Raw genomic sequence first — 25,388 nt, 5'->3', positions numbered from 1 at the left:
CAATAACTGGGTGAATAGATCACAGGACCGCAAACTAAAATGAATAACTACAAATGGCATAATCCTCACTGAAAACCTAATAACTATATCATAGCACTCAAAATCATGATGCCAAACCGAGTGTCCCATCCAAAAGGACTTAACCAGGATTCCAACCCAACTACCTTAACCACAGGACCTCAGCTCCTCAAGCCAAACTGGATGTCTTAACCACAACACTTCCAAAAACCTTACCCCTGACTCCCAAACTACCATCACCACAAGATGTGAGCTGTTCAACCCAGAGTGCTCTAACCACAAGACCTATTCCAGTTCAGCCACCTTAACCCCATGATCTCAGCTGTGATGGCAAACTGGGGACTCGTTTTCAGACAGAGCAGGGGAGGCCGCCATGTGCCACTGCTGCAAAGGCCGTTTCCAGCATCAATGGGCAGGAGAGGACTGGGCGACATGGCACTCCCAGCAGGGTTTGCCATAGCACCTCCATATTGCAGAATGGCCTTCAGTGAGACGGGCCATGGATGGCACTCACCCTTCCCAAGAAATGATGAGAGAATGTATGCCAGAGTCACACTGAGCGCACATATGGACGTCAGTTAGGGGTCGCCAGGGGCGCAGCCGCGACCGCAGGCTTGCCCTCTGCTACCCCTGGCACTGCCTTTGCAACCCCTAAGCTCAGAGGTGCCACAATCAGGGCCTGGAACACAGGAGCAGCTCACCCAGATGGACACGTTTGGGGCTCCATTTCAATGGGTTTCTTTCACATTTTTATTACACAAATAGTGAAAATATGATTCACTATTAGTGTAGTAACAATGGAGTATAATTAGCTGGAATATGACTCTATATGACAGCTTGGGTAAGACAAAAATGCGTTTAAGTGTTTGTTGTATGCACGCTTGTATGTGAGTGTGTTTAACTGAGTGTGTGCACATGTGTGCGTATGTTTAAGCATGTGTGTGTGTGACTCAAAGTAAAGGTCCAATGGTGTGTGATGTCACTTCCACTACCCTTGGCATTTTGGTGAATTAACGCCCATGAACGCACAGCAGATAAGCACATCTGTGCCCCAGGGCATCAGTGTCTATCTGCTACAGGGATCTCCACAGAAAAAAGGGAAATAGAACATTCTGCGCCGAGGGAAACACTACTATGTATGTGCTGTGTCAGAGCCAATAGTAATTCATTATGTAACATTATGTATCTGCTAAAATATTACATGGGCTGCTCTTAAAAATGTGTCGCTACCAACCCGTCGTGGGTGATGCTCATTTAACCAAAAGTGCTGAGTCTGTTTTGGCGGTGCCCAAATAGCCCAAAACTGCTGAATGGGCGCAGTGTCTGCTCTGGGTGCCAAGGTGTTCCTCGCAGTGGGATGGGTGCAGGTCACTGCTAATACTGGGGTTTTTGATCTTATAGGTTCAGATGTCAAACAGCAGAGCTATCCATCTTGACTGTGTTGCACCGTAGCAGTTTATTTTCTTTGTTTTTTAATGCGTTTCATTTGATATCGAACAATGTGGCGGACACTTAGAACAAGCGATAGTAGGGCAGAGAAGCATGCAGGTTTTAGTAGTTTGTCCCTGCCCCCTCCTGCATTGTGTACACTGTCCCAAAATATTACTTAGGCACAGAAACAATATCTTGTTACTAACTTTAAAAGGTAATTTCTAATCAATGTCAGGCCTTCTCTTTGCTACAAACACAATCTATGAATTATCGAAAGTGAGATTTCAAACCCTGTTGTCCAGTTGCTGAAGAAAGCCTCAGTACTTTTGGGATCCTACTCTCTGGTCATGAACGTAGGAATAATCTTATTTTTAGATCTCCTCCATTTGTCTGATATTATACAAAGTATTTACATGGCACAGTGGATATGGCCACATTTCATAAAATTCGGCATACTCTGTCTATATCTTTCTCTATATGTATAGCTGTATATATAGCTTTCTTCGATAAAGGAGTGGTCTCCTGCTCTCATTCTCTCAGACTTACTGTCTGATCGTGATAAAACATCTGTTTTGAGTTTAAAAAGTCTAATCTTAAATCGGATTCTTTCCAAATGAAAGTCAAATTAACTCTTTAAGAACTCATAGGGTAAATATTGTTCAGTTCTTGGAATGAAATCCAATTCAGTGCAATAGGGGTGAAAGAATACGTAGATAAGGTATGAAAATCATTTTTTTTTCTGTTCCGGTTGTCGCACAAGTTCATAGGTTCTAAAAATCAATATGTCATTTTTGGGTTTTGGTTTTCACAGAAGTGGGTCGCTGTTTACAGGAACTATTTCTTGTAAATAGTAAGCTTGATTGCCTCCGGGCACCTCCGAGCTGATGAAAGGTCAGAAGATCTCTTTCTAGGCCACCTGTATGAAACATTTTGCATTCACACATGGTGCAAAGACTTTGCGGTCACAATTTTAGGTAATCATAATTTTTTGTGATTACCTAAAATTGTGAATGCAAATAGGGGATCACAATTTGCGATTCAGTTAGCACATGTATGAAGCATCATCCAAATTCAAACAGTACATTTAGGAAAATGCAATTGCCATGGACTTCAAATCAAGGGTAACCATTTTGCATACTTCGGAAAATGTACAAAACTGCATTTTTCAAAGTGCCATATAGTGCCCACATGGGCATGTGTATGCATTCACATGTGCACATTATTTTTTTTGGGGTGCTTCAGGGGGGCCTCAGGCCCCCGGGCACCCTTGGCATTGCATTCGCTAATTTGCGATTACCGATTTAGAAATTGCAAAATAGCTTATGTGTAATATTACCTAATAGAGACTCGCTATTTACCGAATCGCTTTTAGGTAAGATTAAGGAATCGCAAAATCTTTGGCAACTCCTTACATACATTGCAGTTTGTGATGACCAAATATCGATTCGGTAAAAATCCCTATTTTACAAACACAAAATGCAACTTTGAGACATGCGGCCCTCCGTGCTTGGCTTAACACCCGGTGTCATAATATATAAATAGGTCTGCTAGTGTCATTTTCTTTTGTCCAGGCTCATTTGAACAGAGGTTCTACTGGTCACCATGATGTACATTTATAAAGTATTCTATTTTTCCATAGTTCTTTAGTCAACAATAAAGTTTTGTTGCAGCAGAAATCAAAGAGGAACATGAGAAAATTATTAGATAGAGTGCAAAGCTTAGTGGAGAGTAAATAAGACAGTATGTAAATGTAAACAATTATTTGTGCTCTTGCGAGACAGCTGCCATTGCCACAAAAAATAAATGGAGAAAAATAGCACAAGTTACAACTATGTGACATGGTATTAGCTATTACAGGTGCATGATACAACTTCGCCTGTGAAGTGAGGTAAAACTGGCAATTTTTTATTTCTATGACGACAGACAAAGTTTCCCGATTTCACTCAAGTCTTTCTTCACTGGCACATCTTCCTGCCTTTGGATGTCCCGCCCAAGAGGGTCCGAACATTAGGCTACAGGCTAGTGTCACAATGGCAGCCGCTGGGATAGGTGGACCTGCAGCCACTCAGGCGAAGCACAACTTGTGCCCCTCAGAGAGGCAGTGGCAGCAGGGCTTTATGTGGGCCGGTACTATCAGGATCCCTTACCTGCCCCTCTTTAATTTGGAAGGGAGAGTAACGGCATTTCTCAGCATTGCTCCAATGTGTTCAATGCAGCGCTTTACAGGGGCAGGCACTGTCCAGTGCTGAGTACCTGTGTACCAGCATTTCTCAGCTCTGCTGCAGTACACTTAATGGGAGAGTAGAACACTTCTCAGGAGCAAACAGGCACTCTAAATACTGAGTACCAGCACTTCTGTATTTCCATTTAAAGCACTGTTTGAATGGAATACTACTGGGACTTCTCAGCAGCAGGCAGGTGCTCTGGAGCATGGAGGACCTGTGCTTCTATATTTCTATTTCAAGCACTGCCAGGGGGGCAACAGTAGTGCACGACTGCCAGCCACTGAACGACTCGCAGCTGTAAATGACAGTCAGAACTGTTGTGCTGTTGCACAGAACCCTTTACTGTCTTTTTATGATTCTTTGCATTTTGCAAAATTTGTGAAGTTTTAAACAAAAAAATGCAAAGTTGTGAGACCCAGGTCTTCCCACCCTGCTCACCCCTGGTAAATAGTACCTGGTGCACAGACCGAAGATACGCACTAGTCGGGCTGTCGATGCCGGTTGGGCCCTGGAGCTATTCCTGGAAGTGAAAATGGAAGTAAATCTTGTTGTGTGGTCAAAGTCGCAATATTCTTTGGAGCTGAAGCGTAGTCTGCAGGTGTGGAGGTGGGGTTGATTTCGATTGGTGGTGAACATAGCGAGATATTTTATTTTGAGGTCATTGGGCATTTATCGAGGCGGCATCTGTGGCGGAATCAGAACACGACTCAGACATTAACAGGAAGCCAACGGAGTGTGTTGCTGGTGCCAGGGAACTGGTCTTAGTCTCCTCCTAGGTACAGTCTGACTGCAGCACACTGATGACGTCATGGAGAGGGAAGTGTACTCCAATCAAAACCAAGATGGCTGAAGTTGTCAGAGCAGACTCCATAATATCAGTTTTGTGCACAATTGTGGAGATGATCTACATTACTCAACACGGCTTTAAAACTGCAAATGGTTTAATCATGTGGGACAAAATCTTGAGCGCAGAAACAAACTGGTAGAAGAGCGTTCATAACAGTTCAGTTTCCGCTTGTTCATAAAGTATCTGTCGGTCTGTTTGTCTGTGTCCTGTCTATCTATCTATCTATCTATCTATCTATCTATCTATCTATCTATCTATCTATCTATCTGTCTATCTATCTATCTATCTATCTGTCTGTCTATCTGTCTGTCTATCTGTCTGTCTGTCTGTCTGTCTATGGGTCTATCTAGATGAATGCCTGCCCACCCCCCTCTGTCGCTCTATCTTCACTTTGTATCTATCTATCTATCTATCTATCTATCTATCTATCTATCTATCTATCTGTCTATCAGTCTATCAGTCTATCAATCTACAAATGTAAATGCTGAGACAGCAAACATTGTTAAAACAATCATTAACATGAAGTGATCATTTTTACATATAAAGGTGTTGTTTACGGTGCCGACACTTACATGGCATTGGTCAGCTGGCATACGGGCCCTCCCTTCATCCACCACACAGATGCACCACCAGCAGTGGCTGCACACATGCTCCTTGTGGGGGATTTAACATTGGCTAGTGTTGCGAGGCTCTATGGCCCTAGCGCCGCCCTTTCTCAGTATAATCAGCAGCATACCTATTTGCCAGTCTCCATGGATAAGCCCATACTGGGCCTGATCAAAGTTTTATTTCAGCTTCACAGCTGGGCAACGTTTGCAAAATGTACGGCTTTACCTTTGGAAAGTTATTAAGTGCTGCTAGATCATTTTACTGCACTTCGAGAAATTGTGGCTCTAACTGAGCCGAGTAAAGATGGGATACACATACATAAATTCTGTATTTTAAGGTTTCCTGTTGCAAGACTAGTCTACACCTAATGTCAAATGTTGTCAGACTTGTTTTCCACAAGTTTACGTTTTGTGTGGCTCGTGTATGCACAGTGGAGGAGAAGCCAGCTATTTTATGAGAAGCGTGTCCTGTGCAGAACCATCCTGTTAATGTGAGATAAGGGTATGCGTGCATAAAGTGTCACAAAAGTCACAATTGTTACACTGGAATATCCAAGAGTCAAACTTTGCAAAGTTGCAGATTTTTCCACAGACCTTTGCAAATGTTTCAATTCTGTACACGAATCTACAGATGAAAAACATCTATGTCCACAGGTATGTACACACACACATACCAAGGCCTGTTTTTCTACTAAACGTTTGGCGACATGAATGGGGTTTAAGCATAAGAGGTAGAACAACAATTGTGCCAGCCGCACAATTTAGGGGCATATTACAGCCCCTTAACAAGTTTTAAAACATCCTCAAACAAATGCCGGCCTTGCTGGCGATTGAACAGTTTCTGAATGAAAGAAAATACCATTGAAATAGAAGTTCGTTTAATCCCATGAAAAAGAAAGGTCTAAATCCCTGCTAATGCCTTTCAGCGGGAGGTTGTAGAGCGACACGGAGCTTTAAGGGGGGAAAGGAAAAAAGCAGAAACAATGCCGGCTGTTTCTGTCTCGGGACAAAGCTGCTGCCGGGGTCTGCAGGAGCTAAACTGCCGTGCAGGGCGGCCGGAGTCAAGCGCGTAATCCGGCCGGGTTGTCATCCAGGGGCCGCCGGCAGCTGCCTCGCAGGGCTGGACGCGAGCAGTAGCGGCCCGCTGTCAGCATGTGAGGGTGGAAATGCACCTTTACCTTCACACTCACACGCCCGCAATTCCCATGAACCGAGCCAGCTGTGAGAGCCTCATACAGTGCACTATGGTACATGTAGTCCCTACTGCCTGAACCAGGATGCCAAAAAGGGTACTTTGTGAGCTGTCATCCATGTGATGGCATAATTTGGCATACATGATAATATTGAGTTTTTATGCAATGCACGACATACAATAAATGGTATTATTTGCAGTGTCCGACTAAATGCCACTGCTTTTGGGCGCCCTCAAATGATGAAAGGCTTCTAAATTCTGACATTTATGTTTCACACATATCTTGGCAGCAGCCACCCAACCCAGTGAGCTAGGTTACTAGCCTTAGGGCTCAGGGGTGTTGTCTTAGTCCTTGCCATCAATCCCCCAGCCCACCCAGCTTTTAGAAGAGTGCGTCGGTATTCCCAAGCAGGACCACAGCTGAACATTGATGCCAGGAAAAATCACACCTTGAGAAAGTCGATCCATATGTGTGTCTGGCATTGTATTAACAGTGCATCTCTTGTGTGATGATTTATTTTGTGTGCTTTTTCTGTAAGATTGTGAGTACACGTGTCACGCATCGCACTGGCATCTTTGTTGGAAAGAACATCTGCTTTGGTTACTATGTAGGCTACAACACATTTTATCATTCTAATGAAGGTACTTTTTTCTAAAGGTAGTCATGATACTGAAAAATGCAGATCAAAGGTGAAGCTGTAGTCTAAATGCAGTGCATGTGTGGCACTGGCAGACGGCTGGTTGGGTGGTTTCCATCCGCATTATTGCGACATAATTCTGCACAGGGTTGTGTTTTTGCAAACTTTCTAATCACACTGTTCTTTGGTACTATTTCACCAGCTCTAAATAAAAATACACCACAGAAACCTGCTACCAGAGCAGAGGCTGTTTGTACAGGTTTCATTTACTGTTTAGTTTCTCAATCATACCCTGAATACTTAACAAAACACGTTTTTCAGCTGGAGGCACACACAACTTTACCTTGTGTAACACAAACTATGAACAATAAAATACAGCTGAGAGGAGGCAGCGTTATAAGAGTCCTTTTCTTAGATTGGTATATGTTGTTATTTTATGTACAAAAAGTTTTTTCATTAGAAGGTTCTCTTACGCCAGATACAAGAATCTAACAAGCACTCACCCAGAGCAAAAATCTAGGAACTCGACATGAGCTAAGGCCACGGTTCTGGCATAACACATTCCGCTGTCTCAGAATTCTGTCACGTGTCTCTGAGAAACGTGTTTTCAGCAGCCTTGACATTCATCCACTCAGGGTTCAACTGAGAGCTGCAGGCGGGGGCTGTCCTGGAGTGAGTGCCATGCATGCAGCTCATAGGTAATCCTTGGAATACACATGATATATGCCACATACAAGATAGAAGGTGCATGACAAGCAGCGCTTAATTTGAGCCAGTGTTTTTCCGGTCCTTGGCACCGGAACTTAATTGTCAACACCTGCAGTGATGACAGCCAGCCACATGGTGATGCTGTTCATCTAACATTGTGATGAGCTCAACAACAGTTCTTTAGTAAGTCAGTCTTTATTTAAAAATACTAAAACCTGCCACCCAAAGCTATAAGAACAGCTTGGGTGGCAGGTATTAGTGATGCTTAATGTATACTAAAAGTCTGACTTGTCATACTTGTAGAAGTGTGATGGTTAGTGTTATGTTATGTTATATATACTTCTATAGCGCTCGAATCACCCGGGGGCATCTAGTAGTTGTGTTGGTACTGCCACTGGCAGCACTGGCAGGGGCAATGGGTGGGGCAAGCTGCAATGGCCTCCTGACAAGGGCTCTGGAACTTATTCTTTTTACAAATTATGCACTGGTGCTGCGCACTCACATCATTGTGATTATTAACAGAGTTCCGGCTAGGGCAGGGTATGCCATATTGAAACTATAAATAATTACAACTGGCCAGGCCCAAGGTACCACTTTTATCAACAAGGGTGACCGGCGAAGTCAATTCAGCTGGGTATTAACATTAAGCATGGGAATTGACCACTGCATAGACTGCATAAAAAGCTAAGCCATCTTGCTGTAAACAAGATTTAGGTTTAGAAAAGGAGATATATCCTAAAATATAAAATCGCAAAAATGTCTAGAAAAAGGACTACGAGCAGGGAGGGTGGAGTAAAAGAAGACAAATCACAAAAGATGGATACTGCTGTAAGGGAAACAGTTGAACGCTAAATTGTCTATCTATCTATCTATCTATCTATCTATCTATCTATCTATCTATCTATATGGAGAGAGAGAGAGAGAGAGAGAGAGAGATGGGGGAGCAAACAATAAAGATGGAGGGGAGAAGTATATATTCAAGCCACTCCAAAGTTGCCCCCATCATAGAAGTAGAAAAAAGACATGGAAACATCCGTTTTGTAATTAATTTGATATTAAGATGCAATGTATGCCTATATAAGTTTTTGTTTTCTGGTCCTTGTGATTTGTTCTTGCAAACTTAAATGTTCATGACAATGGTTATTTCTGGTTTATATTCTTTTTTCTACTTTGACGATGGAGTTCCCATAAATCACTATGGAAACGCAACCACGATCATATGATCAAGACCCTTCCTAGTTGAAAGGTGTCACGTCCACAGTGAAGCACTGACTGACCTTAAATGGTATTTTTTAGCGACTTTGGAGTGGCTTGACTACGTTGCTGTTAAGTTTGGTGAAATATATCGCATAGATTTAACAGGTGACCATGATCCCTGTAGTCCAGTCAAATTCATTGTGGTTGAGCCCATGTTCCTGGACATAAAAGGTTGAAGAAAAAAAAAAAAAATATATATATATATATATATATATATATATCCAAGAAAGAAGTGACTCAAACAGATAGATTCACCAAAGAACAAAAATATATTTCCACTACAACGTTTCAGCTTCCGCCTTCCTCAGGTAGTACAAGATGGTTTGCTCTGTGGCTGCACAGATGACAGCTGAATTTTCAAAAAGCATCATGAGTGAAGATTCCATTTGGAATGTGGAATCAATGCAGTCCAGAGAGCTCTTGAGATATGCAGTAATCAGGTTGTGTTGTCAGTAATGTTCAGTCCATCTGGATGCAGTGATTTTAAACGGTACATCCAGAAGTTTTCCCTGGAGTCCAGTAGTTCTTCCTTTGAAACATGTTCCACGGGGAAAATCTTCAAATCTGATAGTGAATGATCCACAAGGTTAAAATGATTGGCTACAGGCTGGTCAATTTTCTTATTAATTATTGCAGATTTGTGGTTCCTGAATCGTGTACGGAGGTCATTCACTGTTTGGCCTACATATTGCTTTTTACAGCTTTGTCGTTGGCACTGAATCACATAAATAATGCATGTTGAGCGACATGTAAGATGCTGCCTTATTGCATAGGTCCTTCTCGTAACAGAACTAGTTGCAGATGATGTTTGTAAAAGATATTCACACGTGATGCACCTTTTAGAGTCACAGCAATGAACCCCTGCATTTGTTACAGCTTGCTTGAGTTCAGCTCTCACAATAAGAGATCGTAAATTTGGAGCTCTGCGGTAAGCAATGACTGGTGGTTTTGGAAAAACCTTTTGCAATTTTTCACAAGTGGACAGTAAGGGAAATGTTTTTTGCATTATATTTCTGTAGTTAGGAGCTGATGGATGATAGTCCACTACAAATGGAGTTCTGTCACTTTTGTTTCTGCCGTTGGTATTCGAAATAAGTGCTTCTCTGGGTATCTGCAAAGACTGTCCACTTGTGAAAAATTGCAAAAGGTTTTTCCAAAACCACCAGTCATTGCTTACCGCAGAGCTCCAAATTTACGATCTCTTATTGTGAGAGCTGAACTCAAGCAAGCTGTAACAAATGCAGGGGTTCATTGCTGTGACTCTAAAAGGTGCATCACGTGTGAATATCTTTTACAAACATCATCTGCAACTAGTTCTGTTACGAGAAGGACCTATGCAATAAGGCAGCATCTTACATGTCGCTCAACATGCATTATTTATGTGATTCAGTGCCAACGACAAAGCTGTAAAAAGCAATATGTAGGCCAAACAGTGAATGACCTCCGTACACGATTCAGGAACCACAAATCTGCAATAATTAATAAGAAAATTGACCAGCCTGTAGCCAATCATTTTAACCTTGTGGATCATTCACTATCAGATTTGAAGATTTTCCCCGTGGAACATGTTTCAAAGGAAGAACTACTGGACTCCAGGGAAAACTTCAGGATGTACCGTTTAAAATCACTGCATCCAGATGGACTGAACATTACTGACAACACAACCTGATTACTGCATATCTCAAGAGCTCTCTGGACTGCATTGATTCCACATTCCAAATGGAATCTTCACTCATGATGCTTTTTGAAAATTCAGCTGTCATCTGTGCAGCCACAGAGCAAACCATCTTGTACTACCTGAGGAAGGCGGAAGCTGAAACGTTGTAGTGGAAATATATTTTTGTTCTTTGGTGAATCTATCTGTTTGAGTCACTTCTTTCTTGGATATTTTATTTCTTTGTGACTCATTGTATCCTTTGGGATCCAGATTTTTGCCCTGGCTGGCTGTTGTTTTCTTGTGATCCTTCATCTTCAAGTATATATATATATATATATACATACATATATATATATATAATATGGCACAATATTTGTGTTATTATTATTAACACGTTTACAATTATTTTGGTAATGTTAGCAATATTACCTGTACTACTAAGTATATTTTATTAGTATAAATACTTCTATTAGCAATGGTTATTCCAGTATCACTATTTAACCACTACTTAAACTACTAATCCTAGAAATATTGCACTGCTGTTTTTCTTACTACTTCTAATGTCATTAGTGGTAGTAGTTGTGTAATTACTCCTGCTGGTATTTGCACTTTTTGTATAAACTTACACAAATGCACGAATGCACTTTTAGCCTAAATTTGCACAATTGCACACATGTATTTATGTTATAGCAGGCTGCTAGGGGCCATAAGCTTCGTGGTCTTCAAGCCCATAACGTCAAGTATTTTTATTACTCCTCCTTTCCTGGGGCTAACTATCAGTGCCTTCTGCATAATTTGCACACAGCATAGGCTTTGCCAATTTTTTAACCTTTGCATATTTGCACGTTATGCAAAAATTTCCACTGTATGTGCAGTAAATGTAGTATTAATGGCTACTCCCCATTCATGAGAATGAATGTTTGCTCATGATTGACAACCATTTTTTAGATTTTCTATGTATATATTATTTTGTGTAGGTCCTCTTGTCGAGGTATGTGGTTTTAATTCACTAATAAATAAATTATTCATCATGATCATTCTGCTGGTAGAACTTTATTATTATGATTCCTATCACATTAGTACCTTTGCTAACAATAATAAAATATGTATTTTTTGGTTTGTCTTGAAAGTACTGGGGTTGGTAGAATTTAAAGTACTATCGTTATAGTTATTATAATAATAGTTATTATTGTTCTTATTATTATTCATCTCTGTAAATTCCCATAGATTATTTTCTTGGTTCATGCCTGCTCTGGTGTCAGATCTCAGCTACGATATGAAAAGTGGATCTCCAGGCCCTTGTAATATTGTATTACAAGTGAGTAGTGACGTCACGACGCTCCCGACCTGTGCTACGCTGCAGGAAGCGACCTGCTTACTGCTCGTGAACCCGAGAGGGGGTGGGTTGCGTGTTTCGTCTGAAGCTGACGTCATGAAGCCTCCCCGCAGCCCAGAGTAGAGGGGGGTCCCTCCGAGAGCCGTGTGAACCTCCCCGCGAGGACAGCGGCCTCAGTGAATGGTAACCGCGGCGATGCTCTAATCCCAGGGCCTGGGGCAGAGCTGCGGCTTCCTGGCCTGTCGGGGACCATCCGAGCCCCGCAAGACGCTCCCCCGTCTGCCTCGGCCGCCACTTCCAAGCGGCGCCGGACAATTAGCCAAACGAGGGTCAGCTGGTTCGAATGATGCCCCCTCCCAGATCGGCGCGGCCTGGGAGGGGCCCGTCGGGGCCTTTGATAAGCGGCGCTTCCCTCGAGGAGGAAATCGCGGGCTTCCGCAATCGACATCAATAACCTCCGATGTTTGCAAATCTCTCGCTGCCATCAAAGCAAGCCACGGCCTCGGCGTTTCCGAAGTACTTGTGGCCGGAGGGGCCGAGGTTTGGCAAAGTGTCTGGGCTAGAGCAGCCTCACCGTCTGGGTCAAGAGCCCCTGTCCTGCAGTCTGTGGAGGGTGTGAGGTGCCCCCAGGCGGGCAGGCCCGCATGGCACTGGGAGCAGTACTGGAGTGGCAGGCTGTATCTGCGTGATGTGGGACTAGCTGTCTGCACCCCAACCTGTCTTTCAGAGGCGCTGGTCCAACCCACAGGTCTTTGTCTTTCCCGAACATATTCAGCCTTTCAGAGACACAACCCTGGTCTGTGACTGGCTCCATCAACCTTCAACAATTCTGCACTTTACCAAGACACCAGCCTGGGGCTGAAAATGCCATTCTGTGTATCTAATGTAGAGCTGACATAGGTTGTGGGGCTCTTGTTCCCAACATGTCCAGTATTCATAATTTGGGAACAGAGACCTTAGGACATCAATGTGAGTCCTAGATCACACGCTACATCTCGTAGGTATGCATGCAGATATAAAATTAGCAAATTGCAACTCAAAATTGTTACAGAATTGCATAGCGTGCAAAGAATTAAAAAAAATAGATGGCCATTTCAGCACTTTATACGGAGCGGAACCCCTTGATGCTGTAGCGAGGGACCATGAGAAGCTGCCGGAGAGTTGGTGCTGCTTGGCTCTCAAACTTTCCCCTGCATGTCTCCTGCCATGCCCACACTTCCTCACTTTTAGACTCCCAACCACCTAGCAAGGTTCCTTTTCCAAGGACGTCCACTAGCTATGCAATATTCCCATGACTTCAGACTCCATCAACCACTCAGCCATCGTTCCAATTGTAGATATGTAAGTGACACAGGATGTCCCGCCCTTCGTGGGTGGGACTTTCTGCAGAGGCAAAACTATTTGTCCAGGTCACACTGTGGGGAACGTTTCCATTGGTGAAATTGTAAGGAGTCAGAGAACTCTTTCCAGCTTCCCTAAGAGGAACTTTCCACATTTCCAGTGTTTGAGGGTAAAGGTTTTACCTTCGCCTGTCTCTAATATCACAGACACAGGGTGCTAAAATCACAATTTTGGTCTCCTCCTCTATTTAATAGTAGTGCAGTATTTCAGAGGCTATAGAGACAGCAGATTTATTTGTGACCAAAAGATGCAGTTCTCTGTAAATCACACCATGTGCCTCTGCTCGTTTTCCTTGTCCACCCAGGATAAAAGTGCTAAGAACCCCGTCTTAAGCACTACCATATATATTTTTAGAAAGCTGCTCACCTCTGGTTGCTAGCCGCAATAAGTACTTTGCCTTTCCATGTTCCATATAGATGCTTGTCCTCCATGTTGATAATAAGCACTGTGTGTTGGGTCATAACAACTATTTCAGTCTGTCCTCTGTTGAAAATACTAGAGTTACTGTAACGATGCTATCGCTATACAGCCTTCTACGCACCTAGGCCACCAAGTCCCAGAAGCAATTCAGGGCTTAGGAACTAAGAACTAATATGATCATTATCCTTATTGAAAGTAATCATTTGTAAATTTGTATTTGGTAACCTCAAAGTAAGTAACTTGGAATCCAGACCGGGTTTCAATATGCCCTGGAGCCCAGCTCTAGAATGCCGCAGGTGCGAGGCTAACGGTGGGTCTTCTTGGGATCCATCCTGTCACTTGCACAGTGAGATCTCCAAGAGACAGGAAGCCCAGGAGAGCTCTCAGTCATCTGTGTGTGTTTACTTCAGAAGAGATGTATCAATCTCTGTTGATGGCTGTGAGACAAGATTATGTGTCCTAACTGTATGTAGGCAAGAGCTTCTTGGCGCCTCAATACAGGCATGGGAGTCTGCAATGGCACACATGAAGCTGGCGGGTTTTTCCATGCTAGCAGGACACACTGTCACAAGTTCTTCACTTTCTTTTACAAATCATTGTTTTTAAGGGAATTAATACAGTTGGTTCCGACAAGGCAAACTTTGGCTAGAACCCCCAAAAGCCCTGAATTATGAAATGGAATGCCAAGACTGGAAAGGTTGTGTCCCGCTCACACGTTGTGATCTGCCATGGAGTAGGAACGTTGGAGTAGGAAGGCAGGATTAAAAAAAAGGTGCTCGTCTTATAATACGGGTTGATACCTAAGGGTGGTTACCCATGGTAGGCTCGCTGTTATCTGGATGGAACAAATGTTTTAGGGATTTTATTTATTCATTAAATTCAATAGTGAATCCTCACCAAAAATACTGAAACACTACTGAACCAACATATAAAAATTCATCAACAAGAGATACCAATAATGATCTCACAATTTTTAAGAGTGGAAATACACCTTGCATGAACAATTTCAATAAAACCATAAGTGTCCTTCATTTACAATTTATAAAATGACCTGAAAACCTCTTCAGCCTTTAGCTAACATTCACTGAGGGAGGATTAATCCTAAGGATGAATGCTTCCGCCCACATTACTTATGCATGCTTTGCCAAAATTGGATTTAGATATATATATATATATATATCTTTGGGGCTGTTCCCAAGCCTAGGACAAGAAGCAGCACGTGCATTGCATCTTGTACCATGGAATTACAAAACTGACACCTCGGGTACCTTATAAAATGCTTTAGGGCACAGAACCCCACATATCAAGGATGGAACTCCCTCGTCCCATTCCACACCCCCATATAAGCACTTTAATGAACTTACTGTAAAGGAGCATTTTTGCCCTGGAAAGAGCAGGTAATGTATCTCTGGACGATCACTAAAATAGCAAAATGAAAATGCTACCCAGCTGGAAGGGAGAGCTGCAACATTCTCCTGAAACCCATGTTAGAGAGACATTTAAGAGAAAAACGTTTCAAGGATTAAAGTAAAACTGGCTCGGAGAAACGAACCTATGTTATGTCATGTTATCTTGGATCATTTTAGGCTATGTTGTGTTACGTTGTCATGTTATGGGAGCCATGTTTTCGTCCCTGTACAGCACCTATCCCTATAGGATGCCTGAACGCTGGTGCTCAAATTACCCAAGGTGCTCAGAATTAATGATTTGGTGCAAGAGAACCTCCCTCTTTCCTGGTTTATGATGCTTTTCCTTGAGTCAAAGGGTTCTTTTAAGTCCTTTCATTGATCAGTTATCATGGGTGAGGCATGGATTGTCCCCCCCTAGAGCAGGTGGTTAGATATGTGCATAGATCTTTAGCAGAGTTCTATAAAACCCATATCTGTTCCCAAACTTGAGGAGGACAGGAGGTGAGTGGTACCGATACTCAAGCGGTCCCCTCTAGTCCATGACTCCAGGCCATGCAAGGTCAGTGGAGAAGTCTTTGCCACGCATTAGAGGACGTTCATTGGTTCAGACTGATGCCGGCATGGGGCGCATTCAGGCTGCGGCGGAGGCCTGCCTGGAATATTGGAAGGTAGTCCAGGACAGCCTAGTGCAGATCCAGGCAGCCAGCCTATGCCTCATTCACACAAGCACATGGCGCTGGTCCTGAGACAGCCCAGCGCACTCGGGGAAGCCAAGGATAAAACCTACATCTATACATACATACAACAAATGGGGTGCCATGTCCCGATTCCCTACTAACAGTGGCCTCTGCTGTGTACCAGCCCATCACTTGCCCTCAGCTTCCTCTCCGCTGACCCAACAACGCCCCTTCAAGAGGCTCAAACACCAGAGAACATCCTCAGTAGTTGAAGGCCTAAGGCTAGGGGCCACCATCGCCTTTGGATCCAAGCTGAAGGCGGTCCCCTCCAACTCAGGAGGCTGTTGGGGGCAGAAGTGTTCAGCTTGGACCATGGGTACCAGGGTAGGGATTGAAGGGGGCTAGTTTAGGGATTCTCATCTTTCCTTTAGTTTATATTTGCTTGTGGTCTGGGTGACGTGCCAGCACTTTCCAAAACTTTGTATGAGTAAATGTTGATGCTTCATTCCCTAGAGTTGCCCAGTCCAAAGGGTGACATTCTGAGCAGTCTTCGGACACTTCCTGTTCTTTCTCCTGCTCTTTGATTATTCATCAGCCTTTTGTCTGTCATTTGGATTGTTTTCATCAACTGCTCCTGATTTTTTTAGCCTCTTTTCATTTCATGTGTTTTAGTAAACAGTTTATTTTGATACGCAGTACACTACCATACAGATGTTGCACCTAATGTTAAGAACACCGCACATTTCCTCTTCACAATGACATTGTTTCATTTCATGGTATGCTGCTGATAAATGTTTGATAAAAAACGGAAGTGATCATTGCATTTATTAATTGATCCATTTGAATGAATTCCTGAATTTGAAGAAATTCAACAAGGTCTTAAGAACCTTACTGCTCAGGCTGGACTGCATCTCCGCCTCAAGCGCCCACTATCTCTGTCCCATGGTGGACAATCACCCCTCTCTGGCAAAGTGCTCTGCAGCAGCCACTGGGCTGCTTGAACGCTAAATTACAACATCGAATAACTTAAAGAAAGAGCGTGCCCGATTCTACGTCATAACACGTGGCGTGCACTGGACTTGGATATCTGCAGGCGTAACACGGCGCCAGGCTGGGCACAATTACATCCCTTCCCCACTAGATGAACTTATGGTGCCCGTCGGGTAGCTTTCTATAAATCCATGACTCTACTCATGGATTGGTGCACAGACTACACATCTATGGATGGATGGATGGACGGACGGACGGACGGACGAACGAATGGATGGATGGGTTGAGTGGGTGGTTGGATCAATCAATCAATCAGAGTACTTGTAAAGCGTGCTACTTACCCGTGAGGATCTCAAGGCGCTGAGGGGGGTGGGGGGTGCCGCCACTGCTCGAAGAGCCAGGTCTTGAGGAGTCTTCTGAAGGCGAGTAGGTCTTGGGTCTGCCATAGGTGGGTAGGGAGGGTGTTCCAGGTCTTGGCGGCGAGGTAGGAGAAGGATCTGCCGCCGGAGGTCGTTCGTTGGATGCGGGGGACGGCGGTGAGGGCGAGGCTGGCGGAGCGGAGCTGGCGGGTGGGGGTGTGGAAGCTGAGTCTGCTGTTCAGGTAGGCTGGTCTGGCGTTGTGGAGTGCTTGTGTGTGTGGGTGAGGAGCTTGAAGGTGATCCTCTTGTCGACGGGGAGCCAGTGTAGGTCTCTCAGGTGGGGGGTGATGTGGCTGCGGTGGGGGACGTTGACGATCAGTCGGGCGGAAGCATTTTGGATGCGTTGTAATCATCGTAGGTGTTTGGCTGGGATTCCTGCGTAGACTGCGTTTCCGTAGTCCAGTCTGCTGCTGACGAGGGCCTGTTTCACCGTTCTTCTTGTTTCGTCGGGATCCACTTGTAGATCCTGCAGGAGGAGGGTGTTGTAGCAGGAGGAGGAGACGGCGTTGACCTGTTTAGACATGGATCGGTGGATCTGCAATATACCCCTAGACCGGAAAAATTAATTCTGCTGCCCTATTGATATCTCGTGGTCCAAACTCTAAAATGACTAACACTCGAAACTCAGCCTCCTTATTAGACAGTGTGTCTCACAGACAAGGCCTTACACTTACAACTCTCCCCCCCCCCCCAGTTTTACCGTGCACCAGAACTGAAATTGAGTGGTAAACACAGAGGCTTAAGACGCAGAGTTGAATTGCTTCTCACACATGCTTTAAAAAATGTGTCCACCTTCAAGCACCTTTTCTAGGAAACGCCCCTTGAATTTGGAAGCTCTGGACGCACATCCCCCACGCCTTCACCTCGTATGTTCACAATTGTAGATCTGCGCATTACGGCTGTAGTCTCACTCCGAGCTTGCAGCCAGACACACCTAAAGGAGAACCATATCCTCACCTCTTTGCATCACAAGCTTTCAGATGTATGGTTTCAAAACGTTCATGGATGGATGAATGAATGATTAATGGATGGATGGGTTGATTGATTAACGATGGATAGATGTGTGGGTGGATGGGTGGTTTATGGATGGATAGATGGATGGGTGGATAAATGGATGGACGGATTAAGGATGAATAGATGGATGGATGGATAGGTGGGTGGATGGTTGGATGGATGGATTAAGGATAGATGGATAGGTTGATGAATGGGTGGTTGGTGGATTGATTAAGGATTAATAGATGGATGGTTGGTTGGATAGATGGATTAAGGGTGGATAGATGGTTCGTTGGATGGATGGATGGATGGATGGATGGATAGATGGTTGGTTGGATGGATAGATAGATGGATGGATCGATCGATCGTTGGATGGATTGATTAAGGTTTAATAGATGGATGGTTGGTTGGATAGATGGATTAAGGGTGGATGGATGGATGGATAGGTGGTGGGTAGGTTGGATGGACAGGCGGATCCCACACACACTAGGCACGTCTGGTCCGATATGTTACGTCAGACTATGATGCTCTTCTGATGGCCCCTTTCCATACACTTCAAAGAGTCCACCTGGCCCAGCCCCTTCTCGCGCTATCCCTAGTAACTCCTTACCCAGGGCCACGCCACGACAAGCATTCAGAATGCGTGCACCCTCATCCTTTCAACTTTAAAAACGTTACTCAGCAGGTGCAAGTCTCTCGGCTGAGTGTCGGGAGCTGGGAGTCGTGTATTTATCCAACGCGTGCTCACGGTATCAGCCTCAGAGACTGGGACGTGGCCACGAGCCGGGTTCACAGACGCATGCATGTGCGTGCAGACGCAGTCCCATCGCAGTCACGAGAACACTGTCTGACATATCCATATCTAACGCCATGTGCCTTCCTCAGACACCCGTGCAATCACAATGCGGGTTAATGCACGTGCGGCTCACATCTTGCTGCTAATTGAAAGTCGCAGGTTCAAATCCTTCTCAGAGTTTTTTATACACTTTTGACATTGACAAAGCCAGGGCCATCCAGTTGTTTATTGTAAATGGGATTATGCGCGTGTCTATCGGCTCGGTGAAGCGAAATGTAGGGTACAAAGAGCCCCGGGTTAGGGTTCAGGCAGGCGCGTGACTCAGATAAGTAGCAGACAAACCTTTGTTTGAGCGCCTCTAGGCGCCTTCCTTGCTGCTGAGCAATGGGGTCCTCTGTGCGCTCTATGGTAAACTGGCGATAACCCAACTGCCTACACCGGAACCTCTGGGCAGGCAAAGGCGCCGTCACGCGAGGAGTTTTCCCCCGCTCCTCTTCACTCAGCAAGCTAGCGCCTCATGCGTGATACCCTAGAAACTCGCGCTCTTCCAAAAGAGCACAGCCTGAAGAGTCGCCTGCGCGCCATCCACCAAAATCCTCTTGGGCGCCTCCTAAGAGGTAGGAGGCGCTATACGATGTAACCATAACACATAATAGCATTAAACATGATCTCTGTGCCTTCCTACTCACCCGGGCAGGCTGAGCTGTGTAACTCGGTGATTCCTTGTGGATAAGCGCTTCAGTGCCTGAAATAGGGTTAGGAAGCGCTGTACAAGTAATACACTACAATACAATGCAATATCTAAACTGGTCTCCGCAGGCCTGTACTCAGGGCGTCTTGTAGTTATAACGCTACAGGTGTACTACAAATGACAAAGGACAGCAGCTAAAGTGTGGGTATGTGCCTGATACGGATATATGCACCACATTGCTGAGAATCCAAGGCCCCAATCAATGATGGATTGTGGGTAATCAAGGAATAAAGAAGCGCATCTCGATGATAGACAGGCACTCTGAGGCAGGTACATGGGTCTGAGACATTTTGTAACGCTCCAGTGCCCTTCGGATAAAATTAAAATAAAGTATTGCTTGCCTCGAACGACCGTAGACAACGTGGGAGGCAGCAGATTGTCATATATATCACACGCACGTCACTGCTCGTTTAGAACTTTCAACACTGTGACTCAGCAGCGCAATGACGTTCATTAATTAAGCGGCATGCTCCACTGTGGTTCTGGAATATGAATGTGACGCTACTCTGCCTTCTAGTACTATGTTTGTATGTGTGGATATATAAATACGTGTATATACACATATATGTTTATGCACACATACACACACGCACGCACACACACACACACACACATATATATATCATATAAAATAGCTGTTGCACAGTGCGCCCTCTGCAGGTATTCCTCTGTGACCCGTAGGTCAGAGCCTAGGTAGAAATGGCGGGGCTGACGGAGCCTTTAATCTCTTCGGGGTCCTATGTAATGTATTCCTGTGTAACTTTTTTCAGGTCGTTGGTAGAAATGTATTGAGACTCAGCCTTTTATCCTTTTAGGAATCATTAAATGTGTTACATCAACTAACTGTATGAAGTGCTATGTAGCGTCCTAGGAAATAGCAACATATGGCTTCCCAAGTGCCGTATAAACCCAAACATTAAATATGTGTGTGTGCATATGTGACTGTGTACGGCGCACGTCATATACATGTGTGTGTTTCACCCCTTACAGGAAGCATCTGAACCAATAGGCCATGTGACATATATGTATATAATACATACATGTGCATACTCTGTTCAAACCATAAATACACGACGCATTTAACCATTAGCCCAGACTACATTCTGAAAGACAGCTTGTTGTGCTAAACGCCCGCTGCTGTGATCTCTGTGCAAGTTGCAAGTCACTTGTTTTGATTACTGCAGGGACAACTCCGTCTTTCAACCTTCCTGGATTAGAAAACGTGAGTGCTATTTAGCTGGGTGTTGAGAACACGAGAACACCCGTTCAACCGCCGTACAAAAGAGCATGTATGAGGAGAGTTCCTAAACCCACAGATCTGCTTGGGTGGGGCTGAGGGTGATACATGTGGTAGCCGACTGTCTACTGATGCATGTATTGTTCATGACAGGGTGATGCAGTTAATAGCGGGTAGTAGTGAGCAGTTTATTACAATATTCAGCGTGACATCACCCTTTTGAAGTTTACAGGTTTCCCCAGCAGCAGGGCATGAATGTACACACACCGAACACCAATATATAAAATGTGTTTAAAATGTTGCCCAAAACACAGAGAGAGACGTGTCGTGCCCATGCCCCCTCCCCCCCCCCCCCCCCCCAACAACGGGTGGAGGACGAGATGGCTGAGATGAGTGACCTTTGATGGGAAGTGACGCGTGTGAGCATAAACCCTGCGACCGTAACCTGGATTGTTAACAAAAGTGACAGTTTGCTGAAGGTGGGGGCTTCTTCCACCAAACCCCCCTCCCCCTCCTCCCTCCTTACCTTCCCCAAGCATCCTTTCAGCGGCCGGAGCAGGGGATGCTAGTAGTGGGTCCAAGGCAGGGCTTGCTGGGGGGAGCTGAGGGGGGGGGGGGGGGTATGAGGATGCACCCTCCACTACTCCCCCCCCCCCCCCCCCCCGCACCTCAGCCCTCGAGTGCTTTATCTCGCAGCTCCATGGCCACACGAGGCTCCCTAGGCGGGGCGCCCCATTCATCCTCTGAACTTCCTGAAACCAGAGACAACTTGAAAAGCCGCGGTCGCCATCCTTTGTAGCTGATGGAAAATGCGCTTCTTTTGTCCCGGCGCTCACCGCCGCAGACAACTCTGCTGTTTGTTCTGAGGCACGCACGTGAATGGGAAGAGGGGGTTTCACGTGCGCCCCCGGACGGCAGAGACTGACGCTAGTATGGGGTGGAGTCCTAGGGGGAATTGGTGGTGCTAGAGGGGTTTCTTTCCATGCACCCCTGGCGGATTGGGGGGGGGGGGGGGGGGGGGACTCGAGGGGTGTCTTTACCTGCACCACCTGAGCGGCAGAGGCTGACGCTGGTGAGGGGGGGAGGATAGAGGGGTCTTTTCATGCACCTCTAGCCGAGGGGGCTATAGGTGGTCTTTACCTGCACCCTTGAGTGGCAGTCAGAGGGTGCCGCTGGTGGACGGGTGGGTAGGGGTTGCTATACTATAAGGGTGTCTTTCGGTGCGGATAGTATGGATAAACTATAATGTCAATCTGTCCTCCAGGTGCACCCACATCGCGGCCGCCGCTGACACAAGAGCACGTCGTGCTGTTTTCAACTTTAGCGCCTGGCGGGCTGGCTTTCAAGCGCCTCCCGCACATGCTGAGCAAGGGTGCTGGTAACTCGAGCCCAGAAAACTGCTCTGCATAAAATACAAAACCGTGAAACATTATGTAGTGTGTCAAAAGGGGGGTCGGGGAAGGGCGCGGGGTATCTGCATGTGATCTGAGCCAAAGTATTTGAAATGTATCCGGGGAAATAAACAAAAAGTGGCAGGTCATAAATATATGTAAAAGCGCACACTTTATTGCTTGCTCCTTTCTCCATTTCTCTTTTTCTCAATGCTGAGTATTCTCTTAGGGGCGTTCTCGCGTCTTTTGGTGGCCAATACATGTATTATTTAAACCCAACAGAAACTAAACCAAGCACTCTCTTCAGATCCTTTCAAATGTCCGCCCTCCCGGTCTGATCGGCGCCTTGCTCTTTTGGGGGGCGTCTCAGACTGCCTTTCTCCTCAATGAACCTGTTCCATAAGCACCTGTTTTATTTCACGTTGGTTTAAAAGTTAATGATTGAGTTTATTGCGGTCGACGGGTTTCATTTTATCATGGGCTGTGTGTGTTTGTTTGTTTGGAGGGAGGGTGATGAGCACCCATCTCCCAATCCAAAATATCCCCATTAGGTGCCCGTCCTGCATGGTCTGTGGTACGTGCGTGCACGTCTTTGCAGTTACTGTGCAGTGCTGACGTCTTCTCCACACACCTGTACTAGCGCCATGGAATATGTGCCCATCATGACCAGACAGGCAGACACACTTCCGTACAGTGCTGCACAATCTACATCTTCAAAGGGTGCTTCTAGGCGCTACGACACCCTCCAAGTAATACGAAGGTGCAAGGACGCCGCCCAGGTGCACTAGTCTGGGCTGCAGTGCTGTCTCTACGGATACCATGGAGGGACAAGCAGTAGGAAAGCAGTGGCGATTGGTATCGGTGTCATGATTTCATCCACACCGGAAGGGTGACAGTCTTAACGGACTCCAGGATCTAAACTCCGCGGTGGGCGCTTAACCCCCCAAGCGATCGTGCGAAGTGAAAAGGTGATTGGAAGAGAGCTTGACACACTGTTCTGGGCTCAGAACCTGTGCTTCGTAGGTGGCTCCCAGATCACGGATGCAAACGCTTAACCCGCTGAGATATTTTAGAGATATAGGGGTGCCAAAAACGCAGGGAATGAGGGGAGGGGACGTGAATCCTATCAAACCTTTCTTGTGAGTTGAACAGAGATTTCAGCAGGCGCTTAACCAGCTGAGCTATCCTGCCGCTGTCAAGACAAGCAATTGTGAAAGCGTAGGTATAAATGAATAATGATCGAGAGTGTGCACTAGAGTTCAAGTCTGTGTTTGGAGGGTTGCAGTACGCGACAAACCCACTGCGCTAACCTGCTGACATAGAGGATGAGATTTAAAACAGGGAAGTGGTGGAGGGTGGATGGCGTGAACGTTGAGACAACTATTCTCGTGTGCGCACCTATGGCTCGCTGAGCTATATTACTGACATGGAGCGCAGAAAAGGTGGAGGGTTAAATGTTAGACAAACCATTCTCTGTTCTACGGTTCAGACCATGTACGGTCCGCAGCAGCGCGCGCACAACCCACCGAGCTATCGCTACACAGAGCGCATCATCGCAGGTGCTTCCCCCTGGTACTCACTGAAGACGCTGTTCTTCTCGAGGCTCCCGTTGACCTTCCCATTCAGGTGTATCTGCAGGTGGTACTTGGTGGCGCAGTAGAGCTTCCGGCGCCTGGGCGCGCCCCCCAGGTGCTCGTAGACTCCTCCGCGGCCACCGGCGTCCCTGCGCAGCCGGGGGTCGCAGGACTGGCCTCTGATGCAAGGCGCCCTGGACGAGGCTCCCCGCTGCCCCTTGCTCCTAGGCACGGAAGGGGCGACCCCCTGCCAGCTGGAACCCACCAGCCCCAGCAGCAGAATCCACACTATGAGCATTGTGGCATGGCCGCACCACGGGCTCCTCGGGGCGGGTCAGCGCGGGGGGCCAGGCGCGCAAGGGGTCCCATCAAAGACGCGTGGCCCGGCCGCAGGTCCCGCAGAAGGCACTGGGCGGCTTTTTCAGGCGGGGTCCGAGCTCCTGCTTATCTGATCCCCATCTCCAAAACCAACAGGCCCGCGCAGCGTCAGGGGGTGGGCTGCCGGCCGCTCGGGGTCCCCGTCCGGAAAAACACAGGTCACAGAGACAACAAAAACAGGAGCAGGCAGGGGAGGGGTGAAGCGCCACTGACTGCCACCCAGGACACCGGCCAGGCACTGGAGGTGGATAGAGAGCGCCCGCTGCAGAGGGAGCCTCCCCTCCTAAAACAATGCGCTGCTCCCGACCAATTGATAAAGGGAGTCAGGCAAGGTATCCGGCCCGTGTGAAGTTCCAGAGAGCATGGCTAGGATTACAGAGGCGTAATACAAAGAGGGCGCAGGGACCCTCCGAGGGGGCAGGGCCCGGCCTCCTCATAGGAGGGAGCCGCAGAGGGCAATTATGTGGCAATCACCAGACGGCCTCTGCTACTGCCCCCTCCCACCCAGCTGCAGAGTACCTGCCAGGCAGGGCAGAGCATGCCTCAAATGGAAATTCGGAGAAGAGCCTTCCACCTCATATGCACATATGAAAGGGGCCGGGAACGGATGGCTCGACCCTCTGGGGCTTACTGAAAACTCTAGTTGGCTCTGGAAAGTGATTTACTTACACCCCTGCAGCGGGCGCCTTTTGTTAAACAAACGCACAGTGAATGCGTATTTCAGGAGACGGGTCCTGTCACTGCAGTTCAGCCGCGGAGCTCGGACACGAAGCTGCGCAGAAGTGACGTTTCTGTCCTGCACTCCATGGCACTCAGGGGTCGTTGCAGCGTAGTCTACAATGATTGTCCTTTCGATACATTTGTCGTTTATTTGTTAAATGCCTTTAACAGATTCAGATAAACCATAACAATTCCCCTGCTTTCCTTACTGCAGGTGGGGATTCAAGCGGACAACTTCTTTTTCTTTTCCAAGTATCTTCCGCAGCTTTTCCGTCTTTTCTGACAACAAATACGATTTTCTGGTAGAAAACAGCC

At 46.1% G+C, this 25,388-nt stretch overlaps 1 protein-coding gene across 1 annotated transcript in view; it reads right to left on the bottom strand.

Moving 5' to 3' along the window:
• Positions 1-24,695, bottom strand: part of FGF3 (fibroblast growth factor 3) — a 29,397-nt gene extending 4,702 nt beyond the window's left edge. Inside the window, exon 1 of the mRNA XM_085643572.1 lies at positions 23,982-24,695. Within this exon, the coding sequence (XP_085499698.1) occupies positions 23,982-24,273 (292 nt within the window). The 5' untranslated portion in view covers positions 24,274-24,695. The remainder of the gene's footprint in view (positions 1-23,981) is intronic.
• Between the last annotated feature and the right edge of the window lie 693 nt (positions 24,696-25,388).

Source organism: Triturus cristatus, chromosome 3_1 (genome assembly GCF_964204655.1).
Source record: "Triturus cristatus chromosome 3_1, aTriCri1.1, whole genome shotgun sequence".
Lineage (NCBI taxonomy): Eukaryota > Metazoa > Chordata > Amphibia > Caudata > Salamandridae > Triturus > Triturus cristatus.
Note: the sequence above shows the minus strand (reverse complement) of the source record. Positions and strands in the feature narration are given on the sequence as shown.